This window comes from Crocodylus siamensis, chromosome 9 (assembly GCF_052110815.1).
Source record: "Crocodylus siamensis isolate JL-2025a chromosome 9, ASM5211081v1, whole genome shotgun sequence".
NCBI lineage: Eukaryota > Metazoa > Chordata > Crocodylia > Crocodylidae > Crocodylus > Crocodylus siamensis.
The window spans coordinates 42,717,290-42,733,528 of record NC_143403.1 but is presented as its reverse complement, the minus strand read 5'-3'; the positions used below and the strand labels follow the sequence as shown (position 1 = coordinate 42,733,528).

The 16,239-nt window shown below is 44.3% G+C and overlaps 1 protein-coding gene across 5 annotated transcripts in view; it reads right to left on the bottom strand.

Annotated features, from left to right (window-relative positions):
* Positions 1–16,239, bottom strand: part of NUTF2 (nuclear transport factor 2) — a 66,763-nt gene that overhangs the window by 12,382 nt on the left and 38,142 nt on the right. For 3 of the 5 annotated variants that reach the window (XM_090062390.1, XM_090062394.1, XM_090062391.1), the window contains exons 2-4: positions 14,942–15,066; positions 2,484–2,555; positions 235–333 (exon numbers count right to left, since the gene is read on the bottom strand). In XM_090062390.1, the coding sequence (XP_089918516.1) occupies positions 235–333; positions 2,484–2,555; positions 14,942–15,040 (270 nt within the window). In that variant the 5' untranslated portion in view covers positions 15,041–15,066. Of the gene's footprint in view, positions 1–234; positions 334–2,483; positions 2,556–14,941; positions 15,069–16,239 lie in introns of all 5 variants that reach the window. The other 2 variants (XM_090062393.1, XM_090062392.1) reach the window with 1 other exon arrangement.

Here is a 16,239-nt window from a genome sequence, read left to right as displayed (position 1 = left end):
ACCTCTGCCTTTATACGACCCAAAAGGACCACTGTCAAGATGCTGATTTTAACAAGGCTGTTTATCTGGAAGTCAAATGGTTTTCTTCCAGCCTTCTATCCCAGAAGCATGTCCAAACATAGGCCTTAACAAGTGCCTTCAATATAGGCCAATTCCTTCAAAGAGAGAGGATTGAATATCCTGGAAAAAGTAAGACATTACCACATATTCCTCTTAATGGAAAGAAAAATTTACCTTAAGTTGCCCCACTACCATACTGAGTATGCAGCTGTCAGGTGTAGGCTGGTGGTCTTGTGCTGTGATGCTGTGCTGTATTTTCTGAAAGGGGAGGCTCTAAGACGAGAAGAAAAAGAACATGGTTAGCAGATGGAAAGTGTTCTCTCACCATGCAGTTCATTACATTACACAAAGTCAGTCAGTTAAATCCAACAGCATGAAATATTGAACTACTCTGGCCATAGAACTGGCCATATTTAGGTTCTCAGTGTCATATGGAGATGCTGCTGGTCAGCAATTCAGTGTGTGAATTTCTCAAGACTGGTCTAAGGAATAGTTTTTCAGATGATCACCCCATAAGGTCCATATCCTTCTGCAAGGGAACCTTATATTAGGCACACATCCTAATTTACTGCAGTCAAATTCCAGGGTTTACAACTGAGAGCCTGGTCTAGAAAAATGTTTTTGTGGGTACAGCCCATATAGTTTTAGACTGAATCGACAGGAATCAGCCACAAATGATCAGTATCACTTACTGGGCTCCTGCCTCAAATTGACCATCCAGCTCCACTACTACCTGGGACCCATTCTGCCTTTTTTCTTCCCCTTTTGCACAAGGAAATACCAGGGGTAGTTCTTAGTGAAAGATGAAACTGATTAAATACTTCTCCATTCAAAATTTAACATTAAATAATCAACACAGTTGCATTCATTTAATGCATGTTTCAAGTGGAATATTTTAAGTGAAAATATCAGAGCCATCCTTTGAAAAATATCATGCCTATAAGTAGCACAACAGAGAGCCTTACAGGGTTTGTTGAGCTATTGTAAAAGCAAAGCAATCTCAGTCATCAACCTGAACTAAATACAAACACACACAAAATTCCTCCGTGAGTCTCTACAATTCAGTGATGGGATCAGGCTTCTAAATATGGATTCTCTCTTCCAGAAGCAAACAAATATTAGGCCTTGCTTGTTCATGTAAGCTCTTTAACAGAAATGTTTACTGTAAGAAACTTCTAAAACAGTATCACTCTCCCAGGTTCCTTGTATATTCAAGTACAAGTATTCTTTATATATATATGCTACCACTGTAGCCTAGAAGCAGTCAATAGTCATAAGCTATCTTGGACTAACATCTTTTTTCCCAAAGGATCAAGCATCAAGGTCTTCTTGAAAGTTTGGGCCCACAGGAGCAGGACTGTACAACTCTCTCTAGGGCAGGGGTGGACAATTATTTTGGGCGGGGGGCCGCTTACTGAGTTTTGACAAGCCATTGAGGACCGCATGACAGGTAGCCAGGGGCAGATAAATATTAATTTTCTAAATGTTTTAGGGGCCCCACAGGCTGGATAGAATGGCCTGGTGGGCTGCATCCGGCCCCTGGGCCGCATTTTGCCCACCCCTGCTCTAGGGAAACCAGGTGCCCTACTTTCAGAATTACTTTACAAAATAAAAAATTTCAGGGAAAATTAGAAACTATTATCCACAGTATTTAAACACAAACTTACAGGTGTTCAGAGCACTATTTCCTGAATTAAATGAACTCCAACAGAGATAAAATTGCAGGCAACCATGTACAGTCTCTGAAAATGAAATAGAGGACTTGTCACTTGACAAGTCAGTGTAGGCAGCTGCTACTTTCATGACAAATGCCATGACACAATAATCATTACAAATTCCTGGATGCTCTAGAATCAAACTGCCTCCCCTTGGAGACAGAGGAAGCATCTCCAGAGTTGTGAACTGCAATGAAGAGTAGACATCTAAGTCCAATAAAAATAAATTTGACCACCAAATCCCATCATCCCTTCTAGGCAATGACCAGCTATGATGCTGTAAGCTAGCAGCCTGTGGGTGAAGGAGAGTCAGTTCCTACTCATCAGGTCCCAAACAGCCCAGAAGAACATGCCAGACAACTCAAAAAGAGAACACTTCAGTGCTCTGAACCTTAACTAACCAATCAAACTTTCCAATTATTTTGGAAAGAGAAAGAATAAGTGTTCTGTGAAATTAATATCCTGAATACTTCAGAGCCAGATGAGACAAATTTAAATTAGAACCTGCCTTACCTAACACATCCAAGGTGCAATCACTTCTCTACATGGAACTCTAGGGGTAATATTTTCTGAACATCTAAGCAATTTGGAACCATTAAGTCACTTCTGAAATTTTTACTCCAGCTGAGGAACAAAGCAATTTAGATCCTGAGCATTCTATGCCAGACCAGATGTTTGAAAAAAAACAAAACAAAACCACAGACTTACGGAGAGTTTTTCAACTATAGCTGCTTTGCCCTGGAATTGCTGCCCTTCCCACGTAAGGCATGATGCATCAATCTGAAACAGACAAGAAAATGTTAAGTCTCAGCTTTCCTTCCCTCTTAAACATAGCAAGGAAAGACCTACTAACAACATGTTGGTCCTCACTTGTTTCTGAAACAGAGCTCACCCTGACTTCAGAGATTAAACATTCAATTTCTCCAAGAGAACTGGAGCATTATATTTTGTATGCTTCTCTACAAAGCAATAAACTCTATACAACAATTAAATGCTTGCACTGTTACCTATAGCTAGATCAGTTGATTGGCAGTGCTATTAATAAGGGAAAAAACTACTTATCCTGTAGCCTTAGAACACAGCTGTGAGGAAATTACCTGAAGGGGAGACAGGGGGAAAGAACCCAAAGATCAAATGCAATGCAAATGACATTATGTGGGGCTAGACAGTAATAAAACGTCACAAACAGGATTCTATTGGCCAAAAAAAAAAAAAAAAAAAAAAAAAATCTATTCCACTTATGTCAGAGAACAGGAAATAAGTCCCCCTTCATCTTCTACAGAAGGAATTAAAGAAGGATAAGAAGAAAAGGGAAAGGAAGGAGATCACTGAAGCAAATATAAATCCTTCACACTCCTTTACAAATCCAGTAAAAAATAAATTACAGAAATGTAGAAGTTTAGAAGATCAAGAATGTTCACACAAAAAGGCCAGATGGTTCTCTATAAAGTTGTCTAATACTTTAGCCAATTTAGATTGAGACAGACATTTTGAACACTTAACATGTAAAAGAGGCCTGCCCTATCTCTAGTTTGTTAAAGCCACTTAGCACATTCAACAGAGAATTTGGTCAGCAAATGCACTCAGAGATGTCTCACTCCCATAAAGTGAAGAATGGATTATTTGAATAAACTTTTTTTTTAAATACATCCTTGATTTAGCTTAATTTTTCCAAAGCTTCAACCTAACTGAAAGATTTTGTTCTGTTACAATTTTAATGTCCACATTTAAATGAATTACAAGCACAGTTTAAGCAAATGCCAGTGTCATTAGGATCAGGATTTTTCCTGAACAGTATAGATTTATTGGCAAACCACTGAAAATATGAAAACTATTATTCGCAACTGCTTATAAACCAAAAGTAGCATGTAGTCTGTGTCCATACAAAAATGCAACAAATTGAGCATTGAATAAAAGGTCAAATTTGTGAAAGTTTTATATAACAGTATACATTTTTATAGTATAACATTTTAAAGCCAAATTACCATCCACAATCCAAAAAAGCATCACTTCACTACACCACTATTACTCAATTGGCTGAGGATGCACAAGATTTTGCAAATTAAATTACTTGAGACAAAAAGCCATAGTTGAAGTCTTGTGTGTTCCCATTCACATAACTGCTTGCACCAAACTAAGCTATGAAAGCAGTCTTTCAACACTAACAGGAGAGACATGAGTCGTTAACCACTGCAAGTTTTATTTCGTGGTCTCACCCTTGTTTTCACTTATGCTTGTTTGCTTGAGATTTCTGTCACCAAACAGTGATTACAGTTTCCAAGTATTTCACAAGAGAAAATGACTCAAAGCCAAAGTAATTTCAACTGAATTACTGTCAGCAGAAACCCATTTTCAGTATAAGTCTCCAGCATATTGAAGTATAGTAGAGTCTTCTAGGACTGTGCAAAATTTCACCTGGTGTTTTGTTTCGAAGCTGTTTCAATGTATTTTGAGCTTGAAACAGCAAAAACAAAACAAACAAAAGCCTTTGAAACAAAACAATGGCACTCAAAACATTTTGAAAGTTTCAAAACATTTCAAGTTTCAAAGCCAGGTTTATTTGGCTTCAGCACCAGTCCCAGCTGGCAGCAGCAGCCTCTTGTCATCTGGCAGGCAGATCAGGGGCCTGCCTGCACAGCCCCCACCACTGGTGGCAGTGCCATCAGGGGGGTAGCGGGTGGCCGGACACGAAGCTGGTGACGACGGTGCAGAGTTGCCATGGCCACACCACCCAGCTCTGCAGGGCCCAAAAAGCAGGGGGCCCAGGACGGCTCAAGCTACAGCTGGCAGCACCAGCCTCCTGTCTTCCAGCAGGCAGATCAGGGGCCCTCACCCCCGGGAGCAGTCCAGCACAGTCCCCGCAGCCCTCCCAGGGGTGCAGACAAGCCCCCAATCTGCCTGCCAGATGACAGGAGGCTGGTGCTGCTGGCTGGGGCCAGTGGTAGCACTGATCTTCCTGGCGCTGGGTGCGGGCTGTGCCAAGGACTGTCCCAGGTGACAGGAACAGCCTCCCCCAGCAGGCCGATCGGGGCCCGCACCCCCAGGAGGAGGAGTCCAACATAGTCCCTGCAGCCCTCCTGGGGGTGCAGGCAAGCCCCCAATCTGCCTGCAGGATGACAGGAGGCTAGTGCTCCTGGCTGGGACTGGTGCTGGGTACAGCCCATGCTGGGAAGATCCGTGCTGCCACTAGCACTGGGTATGGAATAGCCTATGGGCGAAACAGTGAAACAGGTTCAACACGAAACGGAACGGTGCTTTCAAAATTAAACAAAACTAAATGAAACACTGTTCCACCAAAACATCAGTCAAAGCAGAACGGTGCTGTTTCACACAGCTCTGGAGTCTTCTAGCATGACTGGAAAATAGCACATGTGGGGACAGTATAAATGTTAGGAAGCGATGCATCATTAATGCATGATAATAATGCTTTCAGAGCAATGCATATTTTGCCACCACTTCTGTTGTGAATTTTTCTTCTTCCACCCTGAAAACCTTCAGCAACTGAACGTGAATTCCTTACTCCATGGCTAAGTGTTATTGCTACTGGTGACTGAAACAATTCCTCAGCCCCACTCTTCAAACCAACTTTTAAAAAATTAAGCTAAAAGCTGGCTTCTATTCTTCCCACACCCATAGATTTTCATAAACTCTGACTGCATTGAAACTTTTAGCAACACACAATAGTATTCTCTCTTACTTCAGAAGGCATAAGAAATGCATAGTCACTTTCCTGCCTGTGCTTGGCAGATACAAGACGATTGTTAAAGAAACTAACTACACAGACAGTATGAGCTGATATGCTGTCCCTCAGTCTCCTGACTGAAAAATTGTGTGTGCAAATCTACTGTTACTGGCAAACTTTTCCACATTTCAGCTACATTGATTCAGTTGTTCATCAGCCAACTAATCATATAGCACTCCCCACATTTAGCACTAATCATATAGCATTCCCCTCACACCTTTCAAATGCATTTCAGGCCACTGATAGACATTACACTAGTTAATCCTGTTTTAAGTAACCCAGTCACACATTCATGCAATTAGTGGCCCAATAAATTAGGGAATAAGCCACAAAGGTATTACACAAAATGTGTAATAACTGTGACTGGTTCCCATCACTCCTTAAATTGAATGCGTGGCCAGACCAAACAGCTGATCAGTGCTCCCAGTCTCGGAAACTCAGAGCCCTTGGCTCAGATGCATTCCCGGGGTGGAAGTGCCAATCAGTTAACTGGAGCTAGGAAGGGATAACAAGAAGGGTTTCTACAAGTATGTCAGTAACAAGAGGAGGATCAGGGAAAGCGTGGGTCTCTTACTGAACTGGGGAGACAACCTTGTGATGGTGGATGCACAAAAGGCTGAAGTGCTCAATAGCTTTTTTGCCTCAGTCTTCACAGGCAAGGTCAGCCCCAAGACTACTGCACCAGGAAGCACAGTTTGGGGAGCAGGCGAAAGAACAGCTTAGGGACTACTTAGAAAAGCTGGACGTGTAAAAGTCCATGAGGCCGGATGGGATGCACCTAAGGGTGTTGAGGGATTTGACTGATGTGATTGCAGAGCCATTGGCCATCATCTTTGAAAACTCATGGTGATCTGGAGAGGTCCCAGATGATTGAAAAAGGGCAAACATAGTGCCCATATTTAAGAAATGGAAGTAGGATCCACAGAACTACAGACCAGTCAGCCTCACCTCAGTCCCTGGAAAAAAATCATGGACCAGATCCTCAAGGAATCAATTTCTAAGCACTTGGAGGAAAAAAAGGTGATTAGGAACACTCATCATGGGTTCACCAAGGGCAAGTCACGTCTGACCAACCTGATTGACTTCTACAACAAAACAAGGAGCAATGGTCTCAAGTTGCAGAAAGGGAAGTTTAGGGTTAGATATTCAGAAGAATTTTCTCACTAGGAGGGTAGTAAAACATTGGAACAGGTTACCCAGAGAGGTAGTGGAAGCTCTATCCTTGGATGTTTTCAAAACCCAGCTAGAGAAAGCTTTGGCTGGGATGATCTAGCTGGGGCTGGTCCTGCTTTGAGCAGGAGGCTAGACTAGATGACCTCCCAAGGTCCCTTTCAACCCTAACTTTCTATGATTCTACAAGATGCAATTGTTGGGATCATGGATCAGGTTGGTATTTCACCAGACCATGGGGAAAGAGAAGCAAGATAATAATTACAGGGAACAAGATAATAATCAACAAGGACATGGAAAAACTTGAGAGGGTCCAGAGAAGAGCCAGCCGTATGATCAGGGTCTTACAAGACAAGCCATGCGAAGAGAGGCTGAGGGACTTGGGCCTCTTCAGCCTACAGAAGAGAAGGCTGAGTGGGAACTTGGTAGCGGCTTGCCGCTACATCAAGAACTCAGTGAACAGCTGTCCACCAAGGCACCCCTGGGGAAGACTAGGAGCAATGGATACAAACTCCTGGAAGGCTGCTTCAGGCTCAAAGAAAAACTCCTTCACAGTCAGGGCGTCCAGACTGTGGAATAAACTCGTTGGTGCAGTCACCTACTCTGGAAATCTTCAAAAAGAGACAGGACAGCAGGGGTGGGCAATTATTTCAGGTGGAAGGCTGCTTGATGAGTTTTGGTGAGGTGTCAAGGGTTGCATGGGTAGCCCCACCCCTTGACAGCTGCCCTACCACCTGGTTGCCATCTTGGGACCAGAAGTCCCGCCCCTTAACCCCTGACTATTGCCACCAGAAGTCTGTCCCCTTGCCCCTAGAAGTACTCCTTTTGGGGAGGTGGCCTTGGAACTGAAAGTTACACCCTGTCATATGGTCTGTGTCATAAGACCCACCCACCCAACACCAAACTGCCCTGCTCACCATAACTGTCTCAGAATCCCCTGCCTTCATCACATGATCCCTGATATCAGAAGGTGTACGCCTTGACTGGGAAACACTGCCCAACACCAGCGTCCACCCTCACAGTGCGTGGCCTGCTCCTGGGGCCCCAAGAGTTCTGCCCTATGGGCCACGAGACACACACACAACTTACCAGGTAACAAGGGGTTGTGACCCCTCTAACATCCTGCCCCAGCAGTGGGGTTTCAGAGGCATCAGACCTCCCCCAGAATGGAGCCAAACCAATCGAGTCAAGGACTACACACATAAAATCTTTCAGAACAAATCATTTTAACAAGGTATAAAGTAGCATATACTAAAAATCAAACATCTACTATAACAGATTTTAATTTTATTTAAAAAGATAATTTGAGTTGTGATTAACTTAACTTAATGCTCCCAAAAACAACACGACAAACACACAACCATAATATAAATAACTTAAATGATTAACTTAAAGACAAACAAAGGAACTCAATGCAAAGAATGAAGCCTCTGATGTGCATTAACAAGAAAATCAAAACCAGGCATCATCTCTGTTGTTGCAATGTGGAGCACTGCTGCAAGGTGGTCATTGCAAATTGAAGATCTAATGTTTGATTTGTTGATTTTCATTACAGAAAATGCCTGCTCACATACATACGTTGATCCAAACAGCAAGTGTCTTTTGGGCATGAGCCTTGATCTTTGAAAACTTCTGTTCATTGAGAGAGGCATAAAAGCTAGGAAGTGGAACTGATATGAATTGCTCTGCAAGCAGTGCATCACACTGCAGGTCAATAAGCTCAAGTTGCAGGTCACATGGAGCACTGTCATAGTGAATGTGAAAGGTGAGGAGACCAAACACAAGTCTTTTTCTATTATTCAAAAATCTTCAAATTGGCGAGAAAATTCAGCCTGCAACTGCAGTAGTAGCGATATGTATTTTTGGGGGGTCTGATTAGAAACAGCAATCTGTTGCAATGTAGGAAAATGGCCGAAACCTTTGTTTTCCATCTGATGGGAGAAAAGGAGTTCTTTCATCGTAAGTGACATGGCATTGGAATGCAATTCATGAGCAGAAAGCCCCTTCCCTTGCAGTTGTAAATTCAGATCATTCATGTAGCCCATAATATCAATGGCAAATGCAAAATCAGAGAGCAAATCTGCATCATTTAGCTGTGGGAAATCCAAATCTTTGGTTCATTTTTGAACATGAAAGGAAATCTCAGCTCTCAGTTTCCATGCTCTTTTCAAAATGTTACCCAAACTGAGCCATCTTACATTGGTATGATACAGAACATCTGTGTACTCAGATTCAGACTCCTCTAGCACAGCTACAAATTGCCTGTGGTTTAATCCTCTTGCTCGAATGCAGTTGACCACTTTTGTAACCATGTCTACAACAGTGCTTAGTTTTAGAACATTTTTACAAAGGGCCTCTTGATGAATGATACAGTGTAAAAAAATAATTCTCTGTTCTGGATTTGTTTCTTTGACTTGATCTTGAATTCTTTTGAGCAATCCAACATGTATGCCTATCAAGTTTGGGCTTCCATCAGTGGTCTCATACATCAATTTTTTCCAGTCCATTCCCAATTTTGACAGATTAATTTACTGCGTCCAATAAATCTTTTCCAGTTGTTGTGTCTTTCGTTTACTGCGTTGATGCCAATTCTTCTGAAAGCTTAAAATTTTCAGTGATTCTTCGACTGAAAATCAACAACTGGGTTGTGTCTTTGACATCACAACTGTCATTGAGTGCCAACGCAAAGTATGAGAAATCATTTACCTTACTTTTTAATTGCTGGTGCAGGTTCTCAGAGATATCTCCAATAAGTCTCATAACAGTGTGCCACTAACATTCTCAAACTGCTTTTTCTTGTCTGGGCACAAATTTTCAGCAAACTTGAGTACACATTCCTTACCTCCTCTTGGCGACTGTGTGTGCAACAACTTGTTTTCATAATTTCACCCTGTGCTGCCAATGCTTTTGTGAAAAAAAAACTGTGCTCTTTCTGCATTGCAGCAACCATCTCCTCTGCTTCCTTTGCTTTTTCTTGGGCTGACAATTTTTCATATTTGGATGCATGCTTGGTCTCAAAATGCTGATTCAAATTGTATTCTTTGAATACGGCTACACTTTCTTTGCAAATTAAGCACACAGCTTTCCTACCTACTTCAGTAAAAAAATATTTAACGGTCCATTCCTTGTTGAATATTCAACATTCAACATTTACCTTCCCTTCTTTGGTATGCTCATATCCAAATTATTCTTCTGTGGAGTTTTAAGATTAGGGATATTATAACAGCTGCCCAGGTGATTGGGGGAACTTGGTAGGTGTACCAGTAACTGCACTAGGAGCACTAGACCTATGTGCCTAACACGGCCTAGCCCACCTTAGGCTGCCCATGGCTCCAATGGCAAGCAGTTCCTGACTACAAGCCCCAGACCTGCATAGTACAGCAAGGAGCCAGCCCTGCCTGTCCTGTTCTGGCTGCAGCAGATGGTGGCCAGCTGCAAGTCTGGACCTGCATGGGGGACAAGAAGCCAGCAGTACCTGGTTCCCAGCTACAAGGTCAGGACCTCATGGCCAGACCTATCCCCTCCCAGCAAGTGTTCCTAGCTGCAAGGCAGGGGCTGGCACACCACAGCACAGCAGAAGCCAACCCACCCTTCCCTTCCCCTCAACTGTGGGGCAGGACCCAGCTCAGCCCCTCCTTACCTACAGGCCAGCAGAAGCTAGCCCAGCCTCCCTTCCCCTCACCAGTACTGGTCACCAGACCCCACCCACAAGCAAAGACCCAGCCCACCCCATCAGGCCCCAGGCATCAAAAGCTGGCCAACCCCCCCACCCCTCACTGGTGCCAGCATGACCTGGCCCTGACCCATCCCAGCCCACCCCACCCTCCTCCTGTGACACACCAGAACCCATCCCAGACTCAGGTCCCCTCACCAGCACAGCCCCCTCTAGTGCTGTAGGACCCATCCCATCCTGAGCCGAAGGGGGCTCGGCTGTAGCTTTCCCTCCCCGGTGCCAGCCCATCCCATCCCATCCCATCCCCTATCAAGTGGCATGGGACTGACACCAGCCCAGCCGCACCTTCCCCAAGTGCAGCTGCACTTTCCCCCTACCTGCGTCAGCTGGTTCCAAAAAGCAGGAGGCTCCGCCACCGCTTCTGCTGGTTGGTGCTGACCCAGCCGGGCTCACCCCGTCCCCAGCACCACGTGGGAAGCCGGCTTCAGCCACATGCTGCTCTGGATGGGAAGGGCCCAGCCAGGAAAAGTGGCATGCAGCTGAAGCTGGCTTCCCATGTGCTGCTGTGGACAGGAGGAGCCCGGCTGGGTCAGCACGGCCAGAAGAGGTGGCAGTTGAGCCATGTGCTGCTCGGGACTGGCCCAGGAGCAGCTTTCTCTCTCCCTGGTGCCTGTCCAGCCTTGCCCAAACCATACAAGGCAAAGCCGCAGCTTCCCCTTACCTCAGCCAGCCCACCTAGCCGGTCCCAAGTGGCACACAGCTCAGCTGCCACCTTTCCACCCTGGTGCTGACCAGGCCAGAGCTGCACGTGGCACAGCCGGCCCAGCTGCTGCTTCCCCTGCCCAGTGCCGACGCAGCCCAACCCGGCATGGCCCGAGCGGCACAGCATGGGGAAAGCCAGCCCAGCAGCGGCTTTCCTGGGCTGACCTGCACAACAGGGTTCTTTCTCGTCCTGTGCAGGAGGCAGAAGCTGGCCCAGACTCTCCTTCCCCTCACCAGCACCACAGGTTCTGGCCCAGCCCCCCTGCCCCTCTTGAGCTGCAAAGTGGCCTGAGCCAGGGGCAGGGAAAGGCCAGCTGGGTCAGGCTGAGGTCAGGGTTGGTTGCCTCCCAACCAAAAACCAAGTAAACAGCCTAAGGTCCTGCAGCTGGTGCCACTGGCTGCTGCTGGAGGCTTTTAGACAGGCAGCTGCCATTACTAGGTTTTGAAGGGGCTCTGCAGGCCTGACAAAAGCTCTTGGCGGGCCATATTTTGCCCACCCTTGCTGTACAGTCACCTCGCTGGGGTCACTTGACCCCAAATGTCTCTTCCTGCCTAGTGTAGGGGGGGCTGGACCCGATGATCTACAAGGTCCCTTCCATCCCCTAACATCTATGAATCCATGAATTGCACGTTTAACTGAATATCTGCCAAGGGCCTCAAATTAAAACCAACTATTCAGATGAATGTGGAGAGCAGATACTGACATCTGTCATGTGACGAAAACAGCTCCCTTAGCAGTTATTGTAACATATCGAAATCACTGCAAAAATTACGCTCCCTCATCTGGACACTCTCAGATGCTCAGAGTTTCTGAAATCTCAGCCTTCTCTGAAACTCTTAATGCTGAAAGCATATGGTCATTGCAAGCCCTAATAAAACAGCACAGTCTGACAGAAGCATTTCAACATTTCCAATTTCTAGTTGTTCAATTAATCAGAATATGTTACTGTTTGCAAATATAGTGCCGGCTATGAGCTTGTCAACTTTGTGTGTGTTCTAGTTAAAAAAGGGATCCTGGGGCTTTTCATGAAGTTAAACAAATTATGAAACGCATTAACTGTGTAAAAAAAAAATCAAGCTATTTAAAAAACAAAACAACAACACACTAGTACAAAATAGTAACTGCAGCAATTAAAGACAAAAGTTTTTAAAAGTAATGATTTAATCCACGCTACTGTACTATGCCACAGAACACAGCACCACCTTGTTCCTTCCAGGCTGTTCTTGCTAGTGGTTTGTATTGGTTTCAGTAAAATATTGCTCTTTTTCATTTACCATTTGTCAAAATCACTACAACAAATTACTGTCTAATAAATACTGACAACAGCCATCACGTATCTCAGTGAGCTGGCATTTAGGATTAATTCACTGAGACAAGGGGTGCTCAACCCCCAGCCAATGTGATTACGCAAGAAACCCAGGGACCAAGCCTCAGAGACCCAATCCCAGCAGGTACGGCACCGGGATCCTGGGGTCCAAATTTAGCATGTGGGGCAGGAACGGGGTGGTACTGGGCCCCATCCCGGCACACAGGGCAGGGAGAGGGTGACACCAGGCCTGATTTTGGTGTCTAGGGCTCAATCTGTTCCACAGACCAGCCCTGGGTCACTTATCTGGCCCACAGGGCCAACAAGTTGAGCACCACTGATATAGACCAACTTGCTTATACTATCAAACAGAGGACTTTTTTCCAAGGCCATACTTCAAAAGCCATACTTCAAAAGCCCACTAAAAGATTGAATATCACACTGGCTACTTGACTGCCCAAGTAACATAGCTGTTAGCTGCTCTATGTTTCAAGGGATGATGTGATTTATTCATGGCCCATGTCTTTTGACAATCTATTCCCAAAAGTTCAGGCAATAATTTGTTTTTGTACAAACACAATGCAATGAGCCAAGTGGCTCTGCGGTATATGACCCAGACTTCAGCCAAACCAAGAAACAAAACAGTCCATTCTAGCAGCAGTTTCCTGCTACCTGCTGAGAGTCAGCAGACCTCAGATGATTTGAAAGTATCTTTATTTAGGTTCCTCTGGGAACAAGGACTGTCTGCTTTTTTAAATGCTGTTCCTATAAGCGGTCACAATACACTGACTCAAAGATCTTTTTAGTCTGGGTTTCATTTCTTGGCTTTCTAAGCATGACATAGGTCCAAGTCTAACAGTTCTGGGTTCTCCAGGTATTTCTAAGGGGAAAAGTGTTGGAGCTTGGCTGAAACTTGGTTGGAGCTTCTTTTGTTAGAAAACAGCTAGTGTGAAAGTAAGCATGGCCATCAGCAATGTGCCAAGCGTGGGTACAACTGGAGAAAGAGCTAATAAGAAATCCTCTAACTGCCAAATTCAGCTTAAGACAATTTGAGGGCTACAAAAGTCTTTGGCTGTTTAGGTTTGTACGGGAAGGGTAAAGCATAACTGGGATAATTAAAGGGCCTATGTCCTAGAGGGACCTTGCAATCACTGGAGAAATTCTGCAAGTGAAGGTCTCTTCTAGACACTGTCTGAAGATCTACAAAAAAATGTGATATATACCTGTTGATTCACTACTGCAGTCACTACAGTGAAGGGGCTCTCTGCAGTTGGTAGATATGGTAACTGAGACAGGTGCCAGAAGGGCAGAATGAGAAACAGTGGCAGGTGGCATGGTTTGCCGAACTCCTGCCCAACCTCTAGAAGATGTTTTTTTCTTCAAGGGAGTTACTGTAGAGGATGCAGGAGCAGTGTCTCCACCATGCCAACTGACAACTGCTTCATGAATTGGAGGGAGCAAGGACCAATAACAGAGATAGGTAGCACTGATGGGGCTATTTTTCCCCAGCAAATCCTCAGGAGGCGGCACTCTGGCCTGAGTTTTGCTGCTGGGTAACAGAGTATCTCTCAATGCAAGGTAGAAAGAAGGCAATGGAATAGACAGTTCCTAGCTTTTCTCTTTGTTTCAGGTCTCTCTACCCTGCTAGGGATTTGGTCAAGGTAGGACTGCTGTGGAGATGGAAGCAAGACAGTCACAGATGGCTTTAATCTGGGAAGCCAAATAAATAACTTGGAGCCAAATGAACAAGCTTTAAATTCTTGTGCTCTGATGAAAAATACAGCCTGAGCTCCAAGAGTCATAAGCTGCAGCTGTCAGATACAGATGGAAACTTAAACTAAATCAAGCCATAATTGACAGGCCTATGCCTGCTTCCTGTGCAGCCAGGAAAGAGAAAGTCTGGAGGTGCACAATAAGTAAAGAGCAGACAGACAGCACAGAAACTTTTTGCCATAACCCCTCAGTCCTTGAAAAATAAACCTGAATAAGTATTCAGACACAGAGCAGGCAGTGGGGGTGTTAAATCCTGTAGTCCACATTACTCCCTTCTGTAACAAGAAACAGAATGATCCTGTTCCCAGTACACAGACTGGCACACAGAAAGCTGGTCACACTGAGTTAGCAACTCCAGGATTGAGCTCAAGTTTATCTGATTCTAGGCAAGAATTATAGCTTCTACAAAGAAATGTCACCATGGGACAACTTACTCTACCAGTCACAATTTCCCATCACTAGCAGCTACAAGTATAACTACACAAACTTCAAACAAGTAAAAAATACTCCAGAGATTAAACAGAAATGAGAGAGTCCAGCAAAGATATAAGCCAGAAAGCAGAATTAAGATGATCAATATTTAGGAATTGGAACAAAACCTATCTGTCACTGCTGTGCAAGCATTTAGGACAAACATCAATTAAATCCAATAGAGGTTAAGAATCTTCTTCCCCCTCAGAAAAGAAGCAAATTTAAAGTAGTCAAAGGGACATACCACCCTCTTTCCACAAGTACTTACATATATTGCTCCTAAATGGGTCCTGTCGGTATCAAAGAGCTGATAGTAATGTTGTACAAAGCTGGATCCAATCTGCTCCCAAATAGGCTTGTCTCCCATTCTGAATCTTCAGCCAGAGCCAGCAACTGTAAAAAATCAGGAGGGAGAACAGTGACATCCAGGAGCAGCTAAATGCTATGTTTAATGTGTAAACAACAATATTAACTGAGACTTGAAGCCTTCCAGTTTCCAGCCAATCAAGAACAAAACCCCCTCTCCAGGCTTTTGAACAGTGGAACTGCAAAGAACTGTGCTGCTGCAATATAGCAACTGTAGCGCAGTGTGTTTGCAGATGTCAGACATTTGCATTTAGACAGCTCCTATCTTCCTTGGCTTGCTGGCAATGGAGAATGGAGCTTTTGATGGTACCAATAATGTAGCACCTACCAACTAGCAAATGCCACTATACAGCGGTCTCTGAAAGGTTCTCCAAACAGCTCTCTCAATAACGCCAAACCAGTGAACCCAGTCATCTTAAACTGTTTTGTACATTAATCTCACTGCTGTGTCAGCATCTGCCATCTCCTGTATAGCAACTGAATTTCAGTACGCTTTTTGTAAAGGCATGACTTAGACCTGTCCATATTCTATCAGAACAAACAACAGAACTGGGAGAAGAGGGTACTGGGGGTGGAGAAACAGTCCATACAGGCTAGCTATTCAGAAGTAAGAGGGGAAATCTGAAGTAACAATCAAACCGGAAGCACCATTTAAGGATGCAGGCAGATGATAATCACTATCCTACAGTAAGTGGTCTCAAAACACAGATCAAATGGTACCCTACCACAGGAACTGACACCACCTGAGAAACCCTACTTGTAAAGTCTGCAGATAAAATTTGGTAATACTATGGCATGCAATATGGAGAGCTAATTGAAAGGTAGGAGTTGAGATGTTCCTAGTTAACAGAATCAACATCATCTGCCACCTTGTTCTGACAATACAGTATAAAGTCTCATAATACATTTTCCTAATCTGTAAATAAAATGACAAAAGTTCCCACTCTCTCAGGAAGTTATGCCCCTCAACCTAACCTTACTCAGTGATCCTAGATTCTCCACACTTTGGTAAGCACCGAGACAACCAGAAATCACCAAAGCAGTGCTATGATGTCAGAGGCTTGGAGAGAGAACCTGCAGTGATTTTCTGTAACAGCATCCACAGAACATCCATATTAAAACAACCAAACCAAGAAAACTCAGTGGAACATAATGTGAGAATAATTCGTCAGGCAGGAGGCTCAGAAAGTATGGTAAACC